The sequence below is a fragment of the Bubalus kerabau genome, chromosome 5 (genome assembly GCF_029407905.1).
Source record: "Bubalus kerabau isolate K-KA32 ecotype Philippines breed swamp buffalo chromosome 5, PCC_UOA_SB_1v2, whole genome shotgun sequence".
NCBI classification, from domain to species: domain Eukaryota; kingdom Metazoa; phylum Chordata; class Mammalia; order Artiodactyla; family Bovidae; genus Bubalus; species Bubalus kerabau.
Window position 1 is genome coordinate 95,781,683 of NC_073628.1, and position 23,206 is coordinate 95,804,888.

The window sequence follows — 23,206 nt, forward strand, 5'->3', positions numbered from 1 at the left end:
GCACCAGAAATTCAAGCCAATGGCTGCAGAGCATCCTGTATTTCTTAGGCAGAGAAGTTGTGTTGACTGTTCTTCCCATCCCCTTCTGGATATACCTTTTGTGGTAGACAGACTCTATAGGGGCCCCCAAGCTCTCTGCCCCCTGGTGTTCACATGCTTGTGTGATCCCCTTGTACAGGCAAGACCTATGATTTGCTTCTAACTAACAGAATAAGAGGGCTTCTCTGGTAGCTCAGCTGGTGAAGAATCTGCCTGTAATACAGGAGACTCTGTTCAATTCCTGGGTTAGGAAATTCCCCTGGAGAATGGATAGGCTACCCACTTGAGTATTCTTGGGCTTCCCTGCTGGCTCAGACAGCAAAGAATCCGCCTGCAAGGTGGGAGACCTGGGTTCAATCCCTAGGTTGGGTTCAATCCCCTGGAGGAGGGCATGACAACCCGCTCCAGTATTCTTGCCTGGAGAATCCCCATGGACAGAGGAGCCTGGCGGGCTACAGTCCATGGGATGAAAGAGTAAGACATGATTGAGCAACAGAATAAGGTGGAGGGGGGGCTTCCCAAGCACTGCAGATCTACCTGCCAGTGCAAGGAGACTGAGGAGACTCAGGTTTCAATCCTGGGTCAGGAAGATCATCTGGAGTAGGAAATGTCAACCTGCTCCAATATTCTTGCCTGAAAGATTCCATGGACAGAGGAGCCTGGTGGGCTACAGTCCATGGGGCCACAAAGAGTCAGACATGACTGACTGACTGAGCACATGCACACAACGGAATAAGGCAAAGGTCACAGCATATATGTGATAGCTTTTGTGATTACATGACTTTAGAATTTAATGGCTATCTTGCTTAAGTCTTTCTCCTTTGCTCACTTTAAGGAAGAAAGCAGACCTTTCTGGACCACCTGGTGGTCCAGTGGTTAAGAATCTGCAATGCAAGGGACACAAGTACCTTCCCTGCTCTGGGAAGGTCCCACATTCTTGGAGCAACTAAGCCCGTGTGCCACAAATACTGAGCCTGTGCTCTAGAGCCCAAGAGCAGCAACTGCTGAGCCCACGCACCTAGATTCTGTGCTCTGCAACAAGAGAAGCCACCACAATGAGAAGCCTGCGCACAACAGTGAAGAGTAGCCCTTGCTTGCCACAACTAGAAAAAGCCTGCACGCAGCAACAAAGACCCATCAGAGCCAAAAAATATAATATATAAACAAATTTTTTTAAAAAAAGGTAGAAAGCAGCCATTTGGGGAAAATTCACGTGCAAAAGAAACTGTGAGTGGCTTCTAGAAGCCAATAGTGGCCTCTAGCCAACAGCTAGCAGGAAACCAAAGCTCTCTGTCTTCAACTTCAAGGAACTGAATCCTGCTAACAAGCTGACTAAACTTGAGCCTCAGATGAAATGACAGCCCCAACACCTCAACTGCAGCTAAGTGTCCATTCTCAGTGTCCTGACCCACAGAAACTGGAAGATAATAAATCTGTGTTGTTTAAGCCACTAAGTTCATGGTAGTGTTGTTACACAGCAGTAGGTAATTAACACACTTTTCCATCAAAGCTACTTACATATAGCACATAGATCATGATACCTGTCAATGCTCCCAGGAGCCCAGTCCAAAACTGCCTATGTAGATATCTGCACCTTTTGCAAGGATCCAAGGCACCAGTAAGACTCCTACCTCCATCAGTCATAGGTGAGGTCCTTGACACCAAGAGATGCTATGGCTGCAGAGAAGAGGATTCTTCAACTTTAGCATTTGGATAGGACCAGACAGCAGGGAGGCCCAGTACTATTACAGATATGGCTAGGAAACACGGACCCAAACTAATGTGGACTGCCCCCAACATGCAATACAAATATTCTCTTCCTATTCTCTTCCTCTTTTCCCTGCAAGCAGAGAAAGTGGTGTGGGCTAAGTGAAGGCAAGATTCTTTGTAAAAGTGAGATCAAGATATAAGTTCACTAGAGAAAGAAGGCTGACATCTTACTGCTTTAGGAAATGCAGTTTCCATATCTCAGATGGCATTCAGAGATTCCCAAGATAGCCCTGGCTTTAAGACCCTGCCTTTTGATAGCTAGTGACCTAATTTTGGAATTCAGATCAAAGACTTAAGCCCAGGAGAAGCCCCCTGCCCCCAGAGCCCACCCTTTTCCTCACTGCCTTCCTCTTGCCTCTTCTCACCTCTCCCTTTCTCATAAGCTCCTCTAAAATGTCCCTTTGCTACTGCTGCTGCTGCTGCTAAGTCGCTTCAGTCGTGTCCGACTCTGTGTGACCCCGTAGATGGCAGCCCACCAGGCTCCTCCGTCCCTGGGATTAGTCCAGATCAAATGTGGTTACGCTGAGGGCAGAGTTTTGTTGCAACAGCATCTCTCAGGCCAACTGGAATCAATCCGTAAACAAACTGTTTGAATTTGGCTGATGAACCTTTGGCCCCGGGAACAATTAGCTGCCCTCTCCTCCAAAGGAGATGTTAGCCCCAAGCAGTACTTCAGCTTTATGGGTATAGACCCATCATGGACAGTTGTCAACATTCATTCAGCAGAGGTCTTGTGTGTTAGAGTGTTGAGAAACTTTAAAGGCTTTTTTTTCCTCCATTGAGTATTTATTTCACTTGAATGAGAAGGTTAGAGAATGTTGCTAGATCCAGAATTGAACACTGTTGGCACTGAAAGGAAACAATTGGGATTTTCTCAAATACTAAGCATGACTGTTCTTAGCTTCCTTCTCACCCTTCCCTTGCAGAGTAAGCACTGACTGAGGATCTCCTTAATCAACTAATATACAGTTCATCAAAGGACTCAGCTTGTAGCAGAGTCCATACTGGCTATGCCCTACTCAGAGCCCCAACCTTACATTACGCTCTTTATATAACTGACTACAGCATTCATAATTTTCAGGGAGCATGGGAAAGAGAACGACTTCTTATCAAACAACATCAGTGATCCATGAAAGCCATCCTCCACATGGTACCATGTCACAGGGACCCCCCGATCCTCCAAACGCTTCTTATAGAGCAAGGCGTCATCACGGAGGATATCATTCTCACAGCTCACCAGGAAGGCCTCCAGAAGCTGGGCTATGATCTCATCATCCCTTATAAGGGGTGAATTTTCCACATCCAACAAGTGTTTGTTTTCTAGATAGGCAGCCTCACTAAAAGGGGCAGGAAACACAGGTTGGCAGCCTGTCTTCTTGAACCTGTTGGGTAGGTTGTCAGTGCTGAGCCACTTCCGGTACTTCTTCCAGACTTCGGGGGGAATAAAAGCCCTGCTCACGATGGCATCCCACCAGGAGGAGTCGATAAGCAGGTATCTAAACATGCAAGTTATCATGAACTTCTGGGTGAGGAATGGAATGCATGAGTTCTGGTGAAAGGATGGCAGTTGAAAATTGATGATTTGGAGGAGGGGATAAATCAGGACCTGGGCCCGGATTTGAGGAAGATCCAACCTGCCCACCAAGGTCTGGGAGATCAAGGCCGCTACTCCTGCCCCAACGCTGTCTCCGCAGAGCACAACCCGGGAGGAATCCACCCCATATGTTCCCAGGGTCTTCAGGAAGTGAATGGAGGCATTCAGGCAATCATAGGAAATGGTATGGTAATGGTGATCAGGAAGCTTGCGGTACCTGAGTAAGCAGGGGACAGAAGCACACCTGTGTGAACAGCGGTCGCTGGGAAGCCATGTTACTTTTCACTCCCTCTTGCAATGGTGTTTCTAATTAAACCTTCAGAATGGCCCTCTGAGGTAAGGGTGCTTACCCCTACTTTTTGCATATGAGGATGTGAAGAACCTTTCCTTAACTTGTGGGCAGGGATCCTTGATTCCAAAACTATGCTCTGTCTACTTTCCATAGATGGAGACGCTCCATACAAGAATGTGCAGCTTGTGCTATGCAGCACAGGGAGCTCCGCCTGGCACTCTATGATGACCTAGAGGAGTGGGATGGGGGTAGGGGGGTTGTGGGGGGAGGCTCCAGAGGGAGGGGATATATATAATTATGACTGATTCAGGTTGTTGTATGGCAGAAACCAACACAACACTATAAAGCAATTTTCCTCCATTTAAAAAAATAAGAGATTTGAACAACAAGAAAAAAACGTGCAACTTAGAAAGCTGTTCACATCAGAAGCAAAATGACCAGCTGTGTCAAGAAAGGCCAATGAAGCTGCTGCCACTCATGAAAGAAAAGGATAGGAGAAACCAAAATGAAAGTCAAGGGCAAGTTTCTTTCAGGTATAATTTTTTTTTTAAAGAAAAATGTAATGGACCAAGGTTTGTTCCCACCAATGACTCAGAGTTGTCTTCTTTTATGGGGCTGCAGGAAGGGAAGAAGGGGTTTGGGAAGTGTTCTGACAGTGAAGGTACAGCAAAGGTAGGCAGTCAGAAAACAGACACAACTGGGGCTGTGGCAGACCCAGGTGCCAGAGGTTGATGATCGGCATCCTGGATGTTTGTCTAAGCCCCCAAAATGTGTTTCCTCACAGGAATTCAAGGGCACAGAGAAGGAACTTTAATATGGACTTCTAGATGTTCCGATGGTGTGATCACTGACCTAGAGCCAGACATCCTGGGATGTGAAGTCAAGTGGGCCTTAGAAAGCATCACTACGAACAAATCTAGTGGAGGTGATAGAATTCCAGTTGAGCTATTCCAAATCCTGAAAGATGATGCTGTGAAAGTGCTGCACTCAATATGCCAGCAAATGTGGAAAACTCAGCAGTGGCCACAGGACTGGAAAAGGTCAGTTTTCATTCCAATCCCAGAGAAAGGCAATGCCAAAGAATGCTCAAACTACTGCACAATTGCACTCATCTCACAAGCTAGTAAAGTAATGCTCAAAATTCTCCAAGCCAGGCTTCAGCAATATGTGAACCGGGAACTTCCTGATGTTCAAGCTGGCTTTAGAAAAGGCAGAGGAACCAGAGATCAATTGCCAACATCCGCTGGATCATGAAAAAAACAAGAGAGTTCCAGAAAAACATCTATTTCTGCTTTATTGACTATGCCAATGCCTTTGACTGTGTGGATCACAATAAACTGTGCACAATTCTGAAAGAGATGGGAATACCAGACCACCTGATCTGCCTCTTGAGAAATGTGTATGCAGGTCAGGAAGCAACAGTTATAACTGGACATGGAACAACAGAGTGGTTCCAAATAGGAAAAGGAGTTCGTCAAGACTATATATTGTCACCCTGTTTGTTTAACTTATATGCAGAGTACATCATGAGAAATGCTGGGCTGGAAGAAGCACAAGCTGGAATCAAGATTGCCTGGAGAAATATCAATAACCTCAGATATGCAGATGACACCACCCTTATGGCAGAAAGTGAAGAGGAACTCAAAAGCCCCTTGATGAAAGTGAAAGTGGAGAGTGAAAAAATTGGCTTAAAGCTCAACATTCAGAAAACGAAGATCATGGCATCCGGTCCCATCACTTCATGGGAAATAGATGGGGAAACAGTGTCAGACTTTATTTTTTGGGGCTCCAAAATGACTGCAGATGGTGACTGCAGCCATGAAATTAAAAGACGCTTACTCCTTGGAAGGAAAGTTATGACCAACCTAGATAGCATATTCAAGAGCAGAGACATTACTTTGCCAACAAAGGTCCATCTAGTCAAGGCTATGGTTTTTCCAGTGGTCATGTATGGATGTGAGAGTTGGACTGTGAAGAAGGCTGAGCGCCAAAGAGTTGATGCTTCTGAACTGTGGTGTTGGAGAAGACTCTTGAGAGTCCCTTGGACTGCAAGGAGATCCAACCAGTCCATTCTGAAGGAGATCAGCCCTGGGATTTCTTTGGAAGGAACAATGCTAAAGCTGAAACTCCAGTACTTTGGCCACCTCATGCGAAGAGTTGACTCATTGGAAAAGACTCTGATGCTGGGAGGGATTGGGGGCAGGAGGAGAAGGGGACAAGAGAGGATGAGATGGCTGGATGGCATCATTGACTCGATGGACGTGAGTCTGAGTGAACTCCGGGAGTTGGTGATGGACAGGGAGGCCTGGTGTGCAACGATTCATAGGGTTGCAAAGAGTCGGACACTACTGAGTGACTGATCTGATCTGATCTGATCTAGATGTTCCATATAAATTGAAACATTGTTTAGCCATAAGAAAGAAGGAAATCCTGCCATTTGCAACAACTTGGATGAAACCAGGATGTTACACTGAGTGAAATAAGTCAGACAGAGAAAGACGAACACTGTATGACATCACTTATACATAGGATCTAAAGGAGCCAAAACTCAGAGAGACAGAGAGTTGAGTGGTGGTTACCAGGGGCTCTGGGCTGGTGAGGGAAATGAGGAGGTGGTGGTCAAACAATACAAACTTCCAGTTATAAGATCAACAAGTCCTGGGGATCTATAGTACAGGATAGTGACTATAGTTAACAATAATATTTTATATACTTGAAAGTTGCTAAGAGAGTAGATCATAAAGGTTCTCACCATGAAAAGAAATGCCAATTCTGTGATATGATGGTAGCAGTCACATTGCAGTATGTAAGTGTATCAAACCAACATGTTGAACACCTTAAATTGACACAATGCACTTATCATTATAGTTCAATAAGGCTGGGAGAGCAGGTGAACTTCTAAAAATAGTAAAGTGAAAGTGAAGTTGCTCAGTCATGTCCGACTCTTCGCAACCCCATGGACTGTAGCCTACAAGGCTCCTTCATCCATGGAATTTTCCAGGCAAGAGTACTGGAGTGGGTTGCCATTTCCTTCTCCAGGGGATCTTCCTCACCCAGAGATCGAACCCCGGCCTAACACAAGCTAACTAACACATGAATCAAGACTGGAATAACAGAAAGGAATACATTTAAAAAATAGAAACAGCTTGGCTAAACCAGTTAACAGCTTAGCTAAACTAGGATTAGAGAACTTATTTAAAATATGGTTGTTATCTTAAATTTTTATTTGAGGCTGTTGCTAGTTGTCTTTTCAGTTCTTTCAACCTATCACTTAAAAGCATTAAAAAAAAAAAACCTCATTCTACTTGTAAGATTAAATTGAGAATTCCATAAGGAAAAATGACACCTTAGACTAGTGACTTTCAAACTTATTTAGAACAAAAAAAAATATTTTTTTATTAAAATGATACCTGGAGCTCCACCAAATAAAATAGGTAGATGCAGTTGTTCTGGTTTTGCCCAAAGATAAGACACCTGAATCCCCCACTACTTCTTCTTCTTTGACCTCCGGACCCACCTCTGAGACAGTGAGGGAAGCCCTAGTGCTCCACGGAACCCAGTTTGAAAACCACTGCCTTCTATTTGACCTTGGATTTTATTTCCTATAAAAGGTTTCCTAAAGTATCATTTTTAAGAATACAATTTGGGGACTTCCCTCGTAGTCCAGTGGTTAAAACTCCATACTCCCAGTTCAGGGGGCCTAGGTTCCATCCCTGGTCAGGGAAATAGACCCCACATGCCACAACTAGGACCTGGTGCAGCCAAATAGATAAATATATTTAAAAAAAATAAAGAGTAGGGTGGGTTGATTGCTTATAACTTTGCCACATTTCCACAATAAGCAATATAGTGATGCATAATTCAGTGTTATCAGTATGGGTTCCCACTTAAACGCAGGCAAGGCACATGCGCCTCTGTGGAGTCCTCACGGTGAGATGGCCCCAGCACCTGTAAGCAGCAAGCACAGCTTCAGCTTGCACTTTGCCATGTCTAGAAGTGAATGCTGCTGCTGCTTAGTCATTTCAGTCGTGTCCGACTCTATGTGACCCCATGGACTGCAGCCCACCAGGTTTCTCTGTCCATGGGATTCTCTAGGCAAGAGTACTGAAGTGGATTGCAATGCTCTCCTCCAGGGGATCTTCCCAACCCAGGGATCGAACCTGGGTCTCCTGCATTGCAGGCAGATCCTTTACCGCTGAGCCACCAGGGAAGCCCCAGAAGTAAATGTGACTCATCAAATGTCAAACATACAAACCTGACGTCATGAAATAGCATGTGCTTTCTATTGCAGAACCCCAGGCCTGCTAGAGTAGGAAACAGAAATGCCTACACTTCCTTGGACTCTGTCTTGCCCGCCCACCTTCAGTGATGAAGGCTCTGCAGAGCCAGTTGGCTGAAAGACAACTCTTTCAAACACATATTCTCCAGGATCTTACTTAAGACACTCCATTATGTCTTGACAAAAAATCAGGGAGCACCCAGACCATGATCATGTCTCCCTTAGGGTTCTTGGGGCATTTTCCCCCAGGCACCATCCACCTGCAGCCCCTGGCAACCTGAAGAACCTTACCTGCCTTTCTTCCTCCCCCAGCCTAGCTTATCAAAACCTGTATGCCAAGCCTTTTCAGCTGTCTAGAATAACAGTACAATATACAGTACAACAGTGTGCTCCGTCATGTCCGATTCTGCAACCCATGGACTGTAGCCCACCAGGCTCCTCTGTCTGTGGGATTTCCCAGGCAAGAATTCTGGAGTGGGTTGCCATTTCCTCCTCCAGGGGATCTTCCCAATCCAGAGATTATATCAATAACCTCATATATGCAGATGACACCACCCTTATGGCAGAAAGTGAAGAGGAACTAAAGAGCCCCTTGATGAAAGTGAAAGAGGAGAGTGAAAAAGTTGGCTTAAAACTCAACATTCAGAAAACTAAGATCATGGCATCTGGTCCCATCACTTCATGGCAAATAGACGGGGAAACAATGGAAATAGTGACAGACTTTATTTTCTTGGGCTCCAAAATCACTGCAGATGGTGATTGCACCCATGAAATTAAAAGACGCTTGCTCCTTGGAAGAAAAGTTATGGCCAACCTAGACAGCATATTCAAAAGCAGAGACATTACTTTGCCAACAAAGATCTGTCTAGTTGAAACTATGGTTTTTCAAGTAGACATGTGTGGATGTGAGAGTTGGACAATAAAGAAAGCTGAGTGCCGAAAAATTGATGCTTTTGAACTGTGGTATTGGAGAAGACTCTTGAGAGTCCCTTGGACAGCAAGGGGATCCAACCAGTCCATCCTAAAGGAATCAGTCCTGAATACTCATTGGAAGGACTCAAACTCCAATACTTTGTCCACCTGATGTGAAGAACTGACTCATTTGAAAAGGCCCTATTGCTGGGAAAGACTGAAGGTGGGAGGAGAAGGGGACAACAGAGGATGAGATGGTTGGATGGCATCACCAACCCTATGGACATGAGTTTGAGTAAACTCCGAGAGTTGGTGATGGCCAGAGAGGCCTAGTGTGCACAAAGGGTCCGACACAATTGAGCGACTCAACTGAGCTGAACTGCATTGGCAGGCAGATTCTTTAGCATTAGTGCCACCTGGGAAGCCCAAGAATAACAATATCCTCAGCAATTTCCTACAAGGTATTAGCGGAGGTGCTTATTAACACCTTTATGTGTTCAAGGGATGTTTTTATTATCACTAAGCCCTCAGAGATGTAGAGTCTGGTGGACACTCTAACTGTGGAATGTCGGACATGAGGCTCAGCTGGCCGGGAGGTATGATGATGAGGGCCGGAAAGGTGCTATCTTCCTCCATCTCATCGAGGAAACCAGAGATACTGAGGAAGTTGCTTTGTTTGAAGGGGCTTGTTTTAGAGGTTGAATCTAAAGGGGGCGTTTTTAGCTTCTGTCACTTGTGTTCTCTAACCAGTTTCCCTGTGACTTGTGATCTGTTGGATTAAGAAACAGAATTCTGGTGAGTGGTCCCCACAGCCCCTTCCATTCACTCAAAAGCCCTCTCCTATTTTCAAAGAACTCCAGGTGCCCAGAGTTATGGCTTCCTTGAGATGCTCCCAACATTAGTCCCTTCATGGTCGGGAGTTAATTAGCTAGCTAGTTAGTTCATAAGTTCGTTAGTTATTCATTTTAACAATGTGAAAAGCATCATTGCCCCAGAGAACAGCTAGGATATTAACCAGAACCTTCAGAATCTTCAGCCAACCCTCTAATACCCCCAGCACCATCCCATCTCACTGCCTGCCCCATTTGAGGGAATGGTTACCCTGAATCACGTAACCATCATTCTTTTTCTTTCCTTTTTACATAATTTCATTGTGCCTATGCATATTCCTTAAAAGTGTTGCTCTGATTTTAATTGTTTTTCATTCTGTAGACAGAGTATCTCGCTTTACGTAATTTTTTGGAAATTTTCTCACTAAATTTTATACTGCCAAGATTCATCCACATTATGGGTGTGCCTTCTGGTTCACTTATTGGAACAGCTTCGCCATATCCCATAATGCCTCAGTGAGAGTAACGTGGCGCTAACAGAACCACCGTTGATTCATGTACTCCCTGTTGATGGGCATTTGGGCTGTTTCTGGTTTAGGCTGTTTTGAATGCTACCGTGCCTGTCTCCATGGATGCGTGTGCAAGAATGTCTCTCCAGGATTAGGACCTCTGTTCTGCAAATCATCTGGGGCCTCACCCCTACCTTCTGCCACCAGGTAACACCCATTAACTTTCTCCAGCAACTCACCCAACTGCCAGCAGCACGGAGTCAGTCTCCCGGGCTAGAGAACCACACAGGCTGTGGTATGTGTCTGCAGGACAAAATCAACACAGCCGCAGCTGCCTGTGAGTAGCCTGTCCAAGGATTGGTGCCCCCGGGGCCCAGCACTGCCCCCCAGCTCACAGGAAGAGCTGCAAGCAGTGCTGGCACGAGGTGTGACAGCTCCCCTCTCTTCCTGTTCCTGCTTCCCTTGAAGTGACTCTGGCCACCTCGGCCTGGACAATAGAAAAAGCTTAAAATCAGACACCTGAATTCACCAAGTCTCCTGAATGTCGGGGAGCAGATATGCCTTGGGGCTCACCAGCCACAATGTTTTCTTTGACGGGAGGGGAAACCTTGGAGTTAGAAGGCTTGGTGCTTTGAAACCGACAAAGCCAAGATGAGGGAAGGTGGGCATGTCTGCCCTGGAATGTGAATAATAATTATATATATATATATATATATAGGCTTCCCAGGTGGCTCAGTGGTAAGGAATCCACCTGTCAATGCAGGAGATGAGGTTTGATCCCTGGGTCGGGAAGATCCCTGGAGGAGGGCATGGCAACCCACACCAGTATTCTTGCCTGGAGAATCCCATGGACAGAGGAGCCTGGCAGGCTACAGTCCACGGGGTCACAAAGAGACGGACATGGCTGAAGCGACTGAGCACACACACACACTTGTTTTTCTTTCACTGCTCGGCCCCATTGTTTGGATAAGCTCCATGAGGACCTTTCTTATTCTCCACAATGTCCCCTGGGCCTCAAAGAGGGTCTGACACATAGTAGATCCTTAAAAAATATTTGCTGAGTGAGTCCTGCTGTTACTTTTGGCAGTAATGTCATTCCTCTGCAGAGGAAGAGGAACAGTCACAGGCAAAAAATGGAGTGCTCCCAGAGGCCTCTGAAAGGGAGGAGTGATCTTGGACAAGGGGGCTAGTACAAAGGAGATGTGTGCATGTGTGCTCACCACAGACTACAGCCCAACAGGCTTCTCTGTCCAGGGAATTCTCCTGGCAATAACACTGGTGTTGGTTGCCAGGTTGCCATTTCCTTCAGGGGATCTTCCTGACCCAGAGACTGAACCCTCATCTCCAGTGTCTCCTGCATTGCAGGCAGATTCTTTACCACTGAGCCACCAGTGAAGTCCCACAAAGCAGACACTCAGCATCCAGGCAGCAAGTTCAGATATTATATTCTACCACCAGGTGGCGGTACAGCCTAATCTCAGGGAACATGTAATGGGACAGCTAATCTCCACATGGGCAAATTTTCCCCTGTGTGGCCATCTCTCCATCCTTCCGTTTGTTGGTTGGTTTATATCCCTTTACCCAGTTATTCACCCATCCATCCATCTATGTATTCATGTGCTCATTGTTTTTGTTCAGGCCCTAAATTGTGTTTGACATTTTGGAACCCCCAAGGACTGCCGCACACCAGGCCCTTCTGTCCTCCACTATCTCCCAGAGTTTGCTCAAATTCATGTCCATTGAGTTGGTGATGCTATATAACCATCTCATCCTCTGCCACCCGCTTCTTTTGCCTTCAATCTCCCAGCATCAGGGTCTTTTCTAGTGAGTCAGTTCGCATCAGGTGGTCAAAGTATTGGAGCTTCAGCTTCAGCATCAGTCTTTCCAGTGAATATTCAAGGTTGATTTCCTCTAGGATTAACTGATTTGATCTCCTTGCAGGCCGAAGGATTCTCAAGACTCTTCTCCAGCACCTGGAGAGTTTGAAAGCATCAGTTCTTCAGAACTCAGCCTTCTTTATGGTCCACCTCTCACATCCAGTACATGACGACTGGAAAAGCCATAGCTTTGACTGTATGGACCCTTGTCAGAAAAGTGATGTCACTACTTTTTAAATATACTGTCTAGGTTTGTCATAACTTTCCTTCCAAGGAGCAAACATCTTTTAATTTCATGGCTGCAGTCACCATCTGCAGTGATTTTGGAGCCCAGGAAAATAAAACCTGTCACTGCTTTCAATTTTTCCCCTTCTATTTGCCATGAAATGATGAGACCAGATGCCATGATCTTAGTTTTTTGAACATTGAGTTTTAAGCCAGCTTTTTCATTCTTTTCTTTCACTACCATCAAGAAATCCTTTAGTTCCTCTTCACTTTCTGCCATTAGAGTGGTATCATCTGCATATCTGAGATTGTTGATATTTCTGCCTTCAAACTTGATTCCAGCTTGTGCTTCACCCAGCCCAGCATCTTGCATGATGTACTCTGCATATAAGTAAAATAAGCAGGGTGACAATATATAGCCTTGACATACTCCTTTCCTAATTTTGAACCAGTCCATTGTTCCATGTCCAGTTCTAACTGTTTCTTCTTGACCCACATATAGGTTTCTCAAGAGACAGGTAAGGTGGTCTGGTATTCCCATCTCTTTAATAATTTTCCACAGTTTGTTGTGATCCACACAGTCAAAGGCTTTAGCATAGTCAATGAAGCAGAAGTAGATGTTTTTCTGGAATTCTCTTGCTTTTTCTATGATCCAAGGGATGTTGGCAGTTTGATCTCTAGTTACTCTGCCTTTTTTAAACACAGCTTGTACATCTGGAAGTTCTTGGTTCACATACTATTGAAGCCTAGCTTGGAGGATTTTGAGCATTATCTTGCTAGCATGTGAAATGAGCACAATTGTCCAATAGTTTGAACATTCTTTGGCATTGCCCTTCTTTGGGATTGGAATGAAAACTGACATTTTCCAGTCCTGTGGCCACTGCTGAATTATCCAAATTTGTGTGCAACACTTTAGCAGCAGCATCTTTTAGAATTTTAAATAACTCAGCTAGAATTCCCCATCACTTCCTCTAGTTTTGTTTGTAGTAATACTTTGTAAGGCCCACTTACATCCACTCCAGGATGTCTGGCTCCAGGTGAGTGACCGTACCACCATGGTTATCCAGGTCATTAAGACCTTTTCTATATACTTCTGTGTATTCTTACCACTTCTTAATCTCTTCTGCTTCTGTTAGGTCCTTATCATTTCTGTCCTTTATTGTGCCCATCCTTGTGTGAAATGTTCCCTTGCTATATCCAATTTTCTTGAAGAGATCTTATGCTTATACATTCATTCAAAAAATAAAACCATGGGTCTGGCCCTGGAGTCCTGCAACAAGCAAAATAGAAGTCTTTCTTGCACTCTCAGACTTTCCATTCTCAGCTGGGGGATGCAGACAGTAAATAAGGAAACACCTGGAGGAAGGAGATACATTCAGATTGTGACAACTGCCATGAAGAAAATGTTAAAGGATGATGTCAAGGATGGATGGACCCCGGGCATAGTGCAGGGCACTAGAGTGGGCAGGGAGAGTTCTTTAGAGAAGATGTCCAGGAGGCCACTCTGGGGAGGGACCTTTGAAATCGAACTGGAAGAATAAAGAAGGGGTCACCAGTCCTGCAAAGTGAGGGAGTGCAGGGAGACAACTCTGGAGGCCGGGAAACAGCAAGAGAGAGAGATTCAGAGAGAGGGAGCCTGGACTCTCTGCTGCACAGGCAGCGTGGCTGCCGCAGAGTGATCACTCCGAGCCGGTGGGAGGCCCAGGTGAGCAGGCAGGAGAGGTCTGAAGGGCCAGCACCGGCTACTGGGGGGAGTTCAGGTTTCATCTAAAAACCCTGGAGGGGTCTTGCCTGGTGGTCCAGTGGTTAAGAATCTGCCTTCCAATGCAGGGATGTGGCTTCGTTCTCGGGTCTGGGAACCAACATCCCACATGCCACAGGGCAACTAACCCCATGTGCCACAACTACTGAAGCCCAAGTGCCCTAGAGTCTGTGCTCTGCAACAAGGGAAGCCGCCTCAGTAAGAAGCCTGCACACTGCAGCACAGTGGCCCGCGCCTGCTGCAACTAGAGAAAGCCCGCACACAGCCATGAAGACCTAGCGCAGACAAAAATGACAAATAAACTTATTTTTTGAAAAAAGACCCTAGGGCTTCCCTGGTGGCTTAGTGGTAAAGAATCCACCTGCCAATGCAGGAGATATGGGTTCGATCCCTGGTCCGGGAAGATCCTGCATGTCGTTGAGCAACTAATTCTGTGTGCCATAGGCATTGAGCCGGCTCTCTAGAGCCAGTGAGCCAGAACAAGAAGGCACTGCAGTAAGAAGCCGATGCACCACAGCTAGAGAGTAGCCCCCACTCACCAAAACTAGAGAAAAGCCCGAGCAGCAAAGAAGACTCAGCACAGCCAAAAATAAATAAAAGTATTGAAAACAAAACAAAACAGCTGGAAAGCCACAGGAAGGGTTTCAGTGCAAGACACACAAGTTCCAACTTATACTTTTATGAGCTCCTTCTGGCTACTGGGTGAGGATGAGACCATGAAGGGCCAGGAGTGATGGGGGAGAGCAGTTGCTGAGATGTGGGAGTAAAGGGATGCGGCAAGAGAAAGATCACAGTGATCTTGCAGAGCCTGCAATAAACGTGCGCATTTGAGAAATATTGTGGGGGAAGAACAGACAGGACTAGCGATAGCTGTGAGTGGTGAGCAGGGGGAGGGGAGCAGAGTCAATACTGCAGGGCCATAAATGCCACCCCCACCCCCCTCACCTCCCCAGCCACTTCACCACCCTCTCCTTGATCTAGACTATCACAGTATAAAAAAGAACATTTCCACACCATCTGCTGACTTGAGCCCAAAGCCCTAGTCTGGACTCCCAATAAAAATCTCCAACTGCTGATTTTTTTCTGGAGAAGGAAATGGCAATCCATTTCTGATTTCTTGGAGAAACTCCAACAAGGTTCCCATGGGATGGGTAGGGGGCAAAGCTGTGTGTGTGGATGAGGCTCTTCCTTGGCGAAGCCACAGCAGAGGATCTTACCCAGGCTCCCCACTAAAGCAGCTCCTCCGTGGAAGAAGATGATGCCTCGCCGGGGGCTGGGGAAAGGTGTCTTGGGCTGGAACAGCCTGACTGGTATTGTCCCAAAATGCAGGTTGGTTACCATGAGCGCAGGATCCTTCTTGATTCTCACACTCTTCTGCAAAAACTGGAGAAATCTGGGCAGGGAGCAAACCCTATCTTCTCAAATATATTCCCCTGTTAGAGGTAAGAGAAAGAGAGGGAGAGATTAGGGAGGTTAGGGTCTATCTGAATGGTAGATGACTCCTGCTCCTTGTAACTGCTACGATATTCTTGCAGTTTCTCGTGTGCCTCAAAGCATGGCCCAGGGCTCATCAGCAAGCAACAGGCTCTGCAGAGTATGTCCAGATAAAGGGTCGGGTTTGCAGAATTTCCTCCCAAAAGCTCTTGGTTGAACAGTGGTAAGAATTTGCCAAAGAGCTAGCCCACGTTTGGGCTGAGTGGTTGGACACTGAGCTCATCAAAGCCAATGTCCAAGGCAAGATGACTGGCAACCTTGCTCTCTTTGGCCCCCAGCTTGAGATGGCAGAGACAGGTTAACACCTGGATTAACATCATCATTGCCCCCGTGGATTAGGACAGATGCTTAAGCCACATTTGTGTTCAACAGAAAAAAGTAATGGGACCAATTAGGGATGTCTGCGGAGAAGGCGATGGCACCCCACTCCAGTACTCTTGCCTGGGAAATCCCATGGACGCAACAGCCTAGTAGGCTGTGGTCCATGGGGTCGCGAAGTGTCGGACGCGGCTGAGCAAATTCTCTTTCACTTTTCACTTTCATGCATTGGAGAAGGAAATGGCAACCCACTCCAGTGTTCTTGCCTGGAGAAGCCCAGGGACAGGGGAGCCTGGTGGGCTGCCGTCTATGGGGTCACAGAGTCGGACACGACTGAAGTGACTTAGCAGCAGCAGCAACAGCCATGGGTTCAGGAAAGAAAGTGAAAGTCGTTCAGTTGTCTCCGACTCTTTGTGACCCCATGGACTCTACACTCCATTGAATTCTCCAGGCCAGAATACTGGAGTGGGTAGCCTTTCCCTTCTCCAGGGGATCTTCCCAACCTAGGGATCAAACCCAGGTCTCCCACATTGCAGACAGATTCTTTACCAGCTGAGCCACATGGAAAGCCCAAGAATACTGAAGTGGGTAGCCTATTCCTTCTCCAGCAGATCTTCTCAACCCAGGAATCAAACTGGGGTCCCCTGCATTGCAGGTGGATTCTTTACCAACTGACCTATCAGGGAAGTCCATGGGCTCAGGAGGAGGGATAATGGTACAAGGGCCATCTATCTGCCAAATGTGAAAAGAAGTCCATTGTTTTTAAACTTATGGTCACTCTGGTTATAAGCAAACAAATAGTAAAATATTTCATGAGATGTAGTTACATGGTATTGTATCACACGTAATAAATGCATTTCAACCATGTCAGATCATCTCTTCTATGGACCTCACATGGAATATATGTCTGTGTCAGAAAGAAAACAGCACGGGATGATAATACTGAACACAGTATGAACAGCTGACACTTACCTGTCACCTGCGACATGCCAATCCTGGTCCAAGGGCTTTAGGTTATTAACTGGCTCAAACTGTTCAGCAACCCTTCTAAGTCAAGCACAATTATCAGTTCCATTTTGCAGATGGGGCAAGTGAGGCATACGAAGGTCAAGTGCCTTGCCCATCAATGAGTAAGATACAGAATTTATGTTCTCAATCACTAAACTAGAAACATCTTGGGTTCTGGAATCAAGCAGATTCGAATTCAAGACTTAGCTCTGCTGCTGCTGCTGCTGCTGATGCTGATGCTGCTAAGTCACTTCAGTCATGTCCAACTCTGTGCAACCCCATAGACGGCAGCCCACCAGGCTCCCCCATCCCTGGGATTCTCCAGGCAAGAACACTGGAGTGGGTTGCCATTTCCTTCTCCAATGCATGAAAGTGAAAAGTGAAAGTGAAGTTGCTCAGCCATGTCCGACTCTTAGCGACCACATGGACCACAGCCTACCAGGCTCCTCCATCTATGGGATTTTCCAGGCAAGAGTACTTGAGTGGGGTGCCATTGCTTTCTCCGAGACTTAGCTCTACCTACCGCTATCTCACTGAAAGACGTCAAGCGTTCCCTTCTCTGAGCTTCAGTGTTGCTCATTTGTAAAATAAAAGAATTGGGTCTACAGTCCCTGAGGATGAAGCTTGGGAATCAGATGTGACCACCCATGGGGAGTGTGTCACTGGTGGGTTCTGGCAAGTGTGAGCTCACACCCATTGGTGTGACCTTGCCCAAGGTCTGTGGGATGCCCCAGTGCATTCCCTCCATGGAGACAACCCCACCCCTATGCCAGCTGCCCCACTGCCAAGGCTAAGGTTTCTCAAAAGGGAACTCCCAACAAAACCACTACTTATCTGCTTAAGTTGGAGGAGAGCAAGGTTACCAGGGCCATGAGGATGACCTCCTTTCCCACCACTTGGCCCACATCTGAGGAACCCATTCCAGCATCTTGAAGTGTAAATGGTTCAGGGATTTTGAACAATGCAAAGTGGTGATAAACATCTCTTAGCACCACATTCTGAAAGGTCACTAGATACAGCCAGGAAGATAGATTTGTTTTTTGTTTTTTTTTTTTTAATATTTATTTGGCTGTGCTGGGTCTTCATTGCTGTGCATGGACTTTATCTAGCTGCAGAGAGCAGTGGCTATTCTCTAGTTGCGGTGAGGGCTTCTCATTGTGGTGGCTTCTCCTGTGGTGGGGCATGGGCTCAGTAGTTGTGGCACATGGGCTTAGATGCTCTGTGGCATGTGGGATCTTCCCGGACCAGGGACAAAACCAGGTCCCCTGCATTGCAAGGCGGATACTTAACCCACTGGACCACCAGGGAAGTCTGGTTTGGTTTGTTTTTCCCAGAAATGAGTTCACATTTGCCAGAGCTAGTCATTTAGGACTGAGGCAATTTAGGAAGATTGATTACTGTCTATTATTATTTATAATATTATAAATATATAATATTTATAATAGGCTTTATATTTATATAAGTATATAATATATATAATATAAACATAAGTACACAAATATTATATATCTATATTATAATTATATTGTTTGCATAAATGTTATTATATGTATATATAAATACTATAAGTATAATATATTATTTCTGTAACATTGTCTGGAAAAACACAAACAAACTTTTTAGCCCATCTAATATTATTTATAAGAATGTATCAGAACTTCCCTGGTAGTGTGGTGGATAGAAATCCACCTGCCAATGCAGGAGACACGGGATCAGTCCCTGGTCCAGGAAGATTCCACATGCCTCGGGGCAGCTAAGCCTGCACACTGCAACTATGAAGCCCGAGAGCCCTGCAGAGCCCATGCTCTGCAGCAAGAGAAGGCACCACAATGAGAAGCCCGAGCTTCGCAAACCGGAGAGTAGTTCCCACTCCCTGAAGTTAGAGAAAGCCCACACACAGCAGCGAAAACCCAATGCAGCCAAAAATAAATAAGTAAATAAATGGAATGTGTTAGTAGTATTGCAAATGGGACCATCAATAGTTTAGGAACGCCTGAGGTCTAGAACTTCAGATGAATATTAAGATTCTTTTACAAAATATTCTAGCAGAGCTTAACTTTTAAAATGAACCCTATAGCATTTTCTATATTAATCCTCATATCTTATAGGAAGGCCGAAGTCATTTGTGTGTGTGTGTGTGTGTGTGTGTGTGTGTGTGTTAGTCGCTCAGTTGTGTCCAACTCTTTGCAACCGCATAGACTGTAGCCCACTGGTCTCCTCTGACCATGGAATTCTCCAGGCAAGAATATCGGAGCAGTTTGCCATTCTCTTCTCCAGGGATCTTCCCGACCCAGGGATCGAACCCAGGTCTCCCGCACTGCAGGCAGGTTCTTTACTGCCTGAACCTCCAGGGAAGCCCGAAGTCACTCATGGTGGTGGTTTAGTCGCTGGGTCGGGTCCGACTCTTTGCAACCCCATGGACTGTAGCCCACCAGCCTCCTCCAACCATGGAAAATTCATCCATGGATTTTCCAGGCAAGAATACAGGAGTGGGCTGCCATTTCCTTCTCCATTCATATTATGAAGTCATCATTATAGCCTTCAAATCGATAATGATTTTAGCAATTGCTGTGTCTTTGCCTTCAAAGATTTTATATATATATATACACTAATAATAATCTATTTTTATGGAGTCCTTTCTAAGCACCCAGCACTATACCCTGCACCTTAAATGCATTTCTCACTCACTCCCCACCTCACCCCTATAAAAACCATCTCCAGCTATCCTCACCATTTTAGAGGAGAAAATAGAGTCTCAAAGACATTAGTCCACAAAACTAGCAAGTGGAGATTCAGTGCTCAGACCCAAAGTTGTCTGACTACAAAACTAGGCACCTGATTTCTGGGCTGTAGAGTCTTTTAGGTTTTTGCCTCCTCAAAATTCATTTGCCTCCTGTATCTATCTGTCTTCTGGAACCAAATGAACCACTTGGATATCACCATGCTTATCACTGTCACCTGTGGTGAGCAGTCTGTTCTAGGAGGGCTCAGGGCTGGGGGGACCAGGATGGAACGTCACAAGCTGGATTCAGCCTCCACAGCCAAGCTCAGACCCATCTCAGAGCCTCCCAGGAGCAGATGTCATCAGGAGATGCTTGGCTTGTGGGCTACGCCTGAGGAGAATCACCAAAGGCTGGAAAGATCGCAGATTTTCTGGGCCACTTGGACATCATTTTCAGTCCAAGGGCCTCAGACTAGCCTGGAATTTCATACAGATTGAAGCTGCTGGCTTGAGACAACCTGACCTCCAGCAAAGTGCATGACCAAGATTAATAAGAGAGATGTGCATACCACTTCCTCAGCCTGTCTCCTTGGGACAGTAGCATTCACCTAATTATAAACTAGACTTGTTCATTTCTCTGAAAGTCATCTGTATCCTTGGTGAAACAGCCCAACAGCCCAAGAAACACATTTTACTTATTTAGCGAATGTGCTCAGTGCTCAGTCACATCTGACTTCTTACAACCCCATGGACTATAGCCCACTAGGATCCTCTGTCCAGGGAATTTCCCAGGCAAGAATACCGGAGGAGGTTGCCATTTCCTACTCCAGAGGATCTTCCCAACCCAGGGATCAAACCCACGTCTCCTGGTTTGGCAGGCATATTCTTTACCATTGGGCCACCTGGGAAGCCCATTATTTGCCAAATATCACCAAACCCTTGTCACCTGGTATCTTAATCTTCTTACCAACCTGATGGAAGAAACACAATTATTCCCCCTTCAGAGATAATGAAACTAAGGCACAGAGGGGTGAAGTTAATTGCCCAAAATCACACAGCCAGGGAGTAGCTCTCACTTCCTTCAACAGTTGTTCTCCCTGCAGGTCATCAGTGTGAACTGGTTGATCTCCACCCATGGTTGGGACATTGTAATTAAATCAAGTTGCCTGCCTCTTACTAGATGCCAAACTATTCCCAAATCTGCTGCTCTAGGCATGTGCCATTTCATCCCAAATCTCAAACCCCTGCTCAGAGTGAGCCCAGCTGGGGTGGCCACTCTTAAATGTTGGGTGAATTCCCTGGATTGATCAGCACATGGTAAGTAAGCATGTGCTAGGCGCCAGGCCCTGGGATAGATAAGGTGGGCCCTGCCTTCCAGGTGTTTGCAATCTTTGCTGGGCATGGGGGACACCTGTGTGCTGTGAAGTGGAAGATGCTGTAGCTGAAGCAGGTTTGTTCTGTCAGGCTCCGAGCCATTTCAGGGGAGGGGCTGGGTCTGGGATAGTTTGGGAAGCCTCAGAAACGAGCCCGCTGATTGGCATTCAGTAAATGCTGTTGAAGGAAGGAAAAAGAGGTGGGGGGTTGGTGAGAGGAAGGATGGGAAGGGAAGAGGGAGAGAAACAGAATAGCAAACACAAAAGAGAGGGCTGTCGCCCATCTGTCCTTCAGTGTCCATGAAGGCTTGGTTCCAGGACCCCCATGATACCAACATCTTCAGATGCTCAATCTCTTATAGTCAACCCCCCCACACACAGATGCAGGACTTGCAGACAGGGAGAGCACACTGTAGCAAAGTCTGTCTTTCTTGGGAGGGTCTGAAGACAGAGAGAGAAAGTAAATGAAAGAAGAACAGGCCCTCCTGTCCCTCCAAGGGACCTAGAGAGAGGAACAGAGAGAGAGAGAAAGCTCACTCCAACCTGTGAGGGTACTGAGTGCCAACTCACCAAAGTGACCACGTAGATGAATATGCAGTGCAGAAATCGGAACTTGGCAGGATGTCGTAAAGCAGAGGGGACATTAGTGGTGAGGAAGTGCTCAAAGACAGCCCAGACAAAGACCCCCAGGAAAAAGGTGCCTAGCGCAGCCGGAAGCACCAGCCACAGGACAACCATGTTTCCAAGGTTGCGAGGAGCTTGGGTCTGGTGCTCGGCAGGACCTGAGCCAGTCATATGGGCTCTGTCCTTCCTCCCACTCTTGGATTAACTTTGATTTGTGACTTGAGACACTCACGGCACGACCAATGGGAGCAAGAGTGACCCACCTCCTCAGAGAATACAGGACCAGGAAAACCAATTCCACCTGTTGGGGCAGGGGGGAGTCTCAGGAGAGGGGCTTCCCAAATTCTCAGTAAAGATCAGGCTCAAACAGCACCTGACCCTGGGCCCCAAGGTCACCTGCAGGCTGCATAGGAGTCTGTGGCCTGATCTTTTCACTATCAAACAGGACACATGTGGCCAGTCTTCCTAGTGGGCATCTGGTCAGGGTGGGCAAAATGCATCGTACACCAGGTGGTTGTCCTGACCCCACTTGGATGTCCCAGTTTACCTTAGGAGAAGCAGCACAGCCCAAAGTTAAAAGGACCCACTCAGAGGCCAGCCGTCCTGGGTTGAATCCTGACTTTTCCACTTACTGGCTCTGCAGTCTTAGGTCATTTAAGTCTGTTCTCTGCATGTCCGTTTCCTTTCCTGTGCATGCACGCATGCGAACGTGTCTGATTCTGTGTGACCCTATAGACTGTAGCCCTCCAGGCTCCTCCGTCCATGGGGATTCTCCGGGCAAGAATACTTGAGTGGGTTGCCATGCTCTCCTCCAGAGGAACTTCCTGACCCACATATTGAACCCTGGTCTCCTGCATTACAGGCAGATCTTTTACCATCTGAGCTACCAGGGAAACCCTTCCTCTCCTGTAAGGAGGGGTAATTAGAGAACCTAACTGAGGAATTGTGAATAGTGCTGCAGTGAACATGGGTGTGTAAACATCCTCTCATTTGTCAAGTCAATTTTGCTGAGCTATAATGAATAAATATATGCATACATAGGCATACAAAAATGTGCTTCACTCATAAGGATCAGCTTGAGGAATTCTCACAAGACTAAAACACACAGGTTACCAGCACCCAAACGGGGATAAAGAGCCTCTTCTCCCCATCACCGTGCCCCCTCCCCCAGTTACTACACCCAATAGAGGTAACTATGATCCTTCTTTAACAGCCAAGACTCCTTTGTCTGGTTTCTGAATTTTGTATACATGGAATCATGAGTGTTCCTTTATATGTAGCTTCTTTCTTTGTTGTATGTAATCTTTGTGTTGTATATATCAGTTCATTCATTCTCATTCTGGTATAGCATTCCATTGTGTGAATATACCACAGTTGTTTACCTTTTCTGCTGCTAAATGACATTTGAATTTTTGCCAGTTGTCGGTGCATTGCCTCTTAGCTCCAAACTCACAATTTTCACCTGCTCTTTGAAAATGGGCTGGAACCTTTCAGCATCTTTCTTTTGTCCATTGGCAGCAAAGCCTTGTCAAGAAAGAGTACTGTGAGACATCTCAGGAGAGAAGGACTCTGCTTCCT

At 46.2% G+C, this 23,206-nt stretch overlaps 1 protein-coding gene across 1 annotated transcript; it reads right to left on the reverse strand.

Moving 5' to 3' along the window:
* Positions 1–2,842: 2,842 nt before the first annotated feature.
* AADACL4 (arylacetamide deacetylase like 4) lies at positions 2,843–21,747 on the reverse strand. The gene is given in 5 exon segments (XM_055583779.1): positions 2,843–3,620; positions 10,465–10,528; positions 15,307–15,498; positions 15,501–15,522; positions 21,575–21,747. Coding segments are annotated over 5 exon segments (1,224 nt in total). The 5' UTR covers positions 21,743–21,747.
* Positions 21,748–23,206: the final 1,459 nt, after the last annotated feature.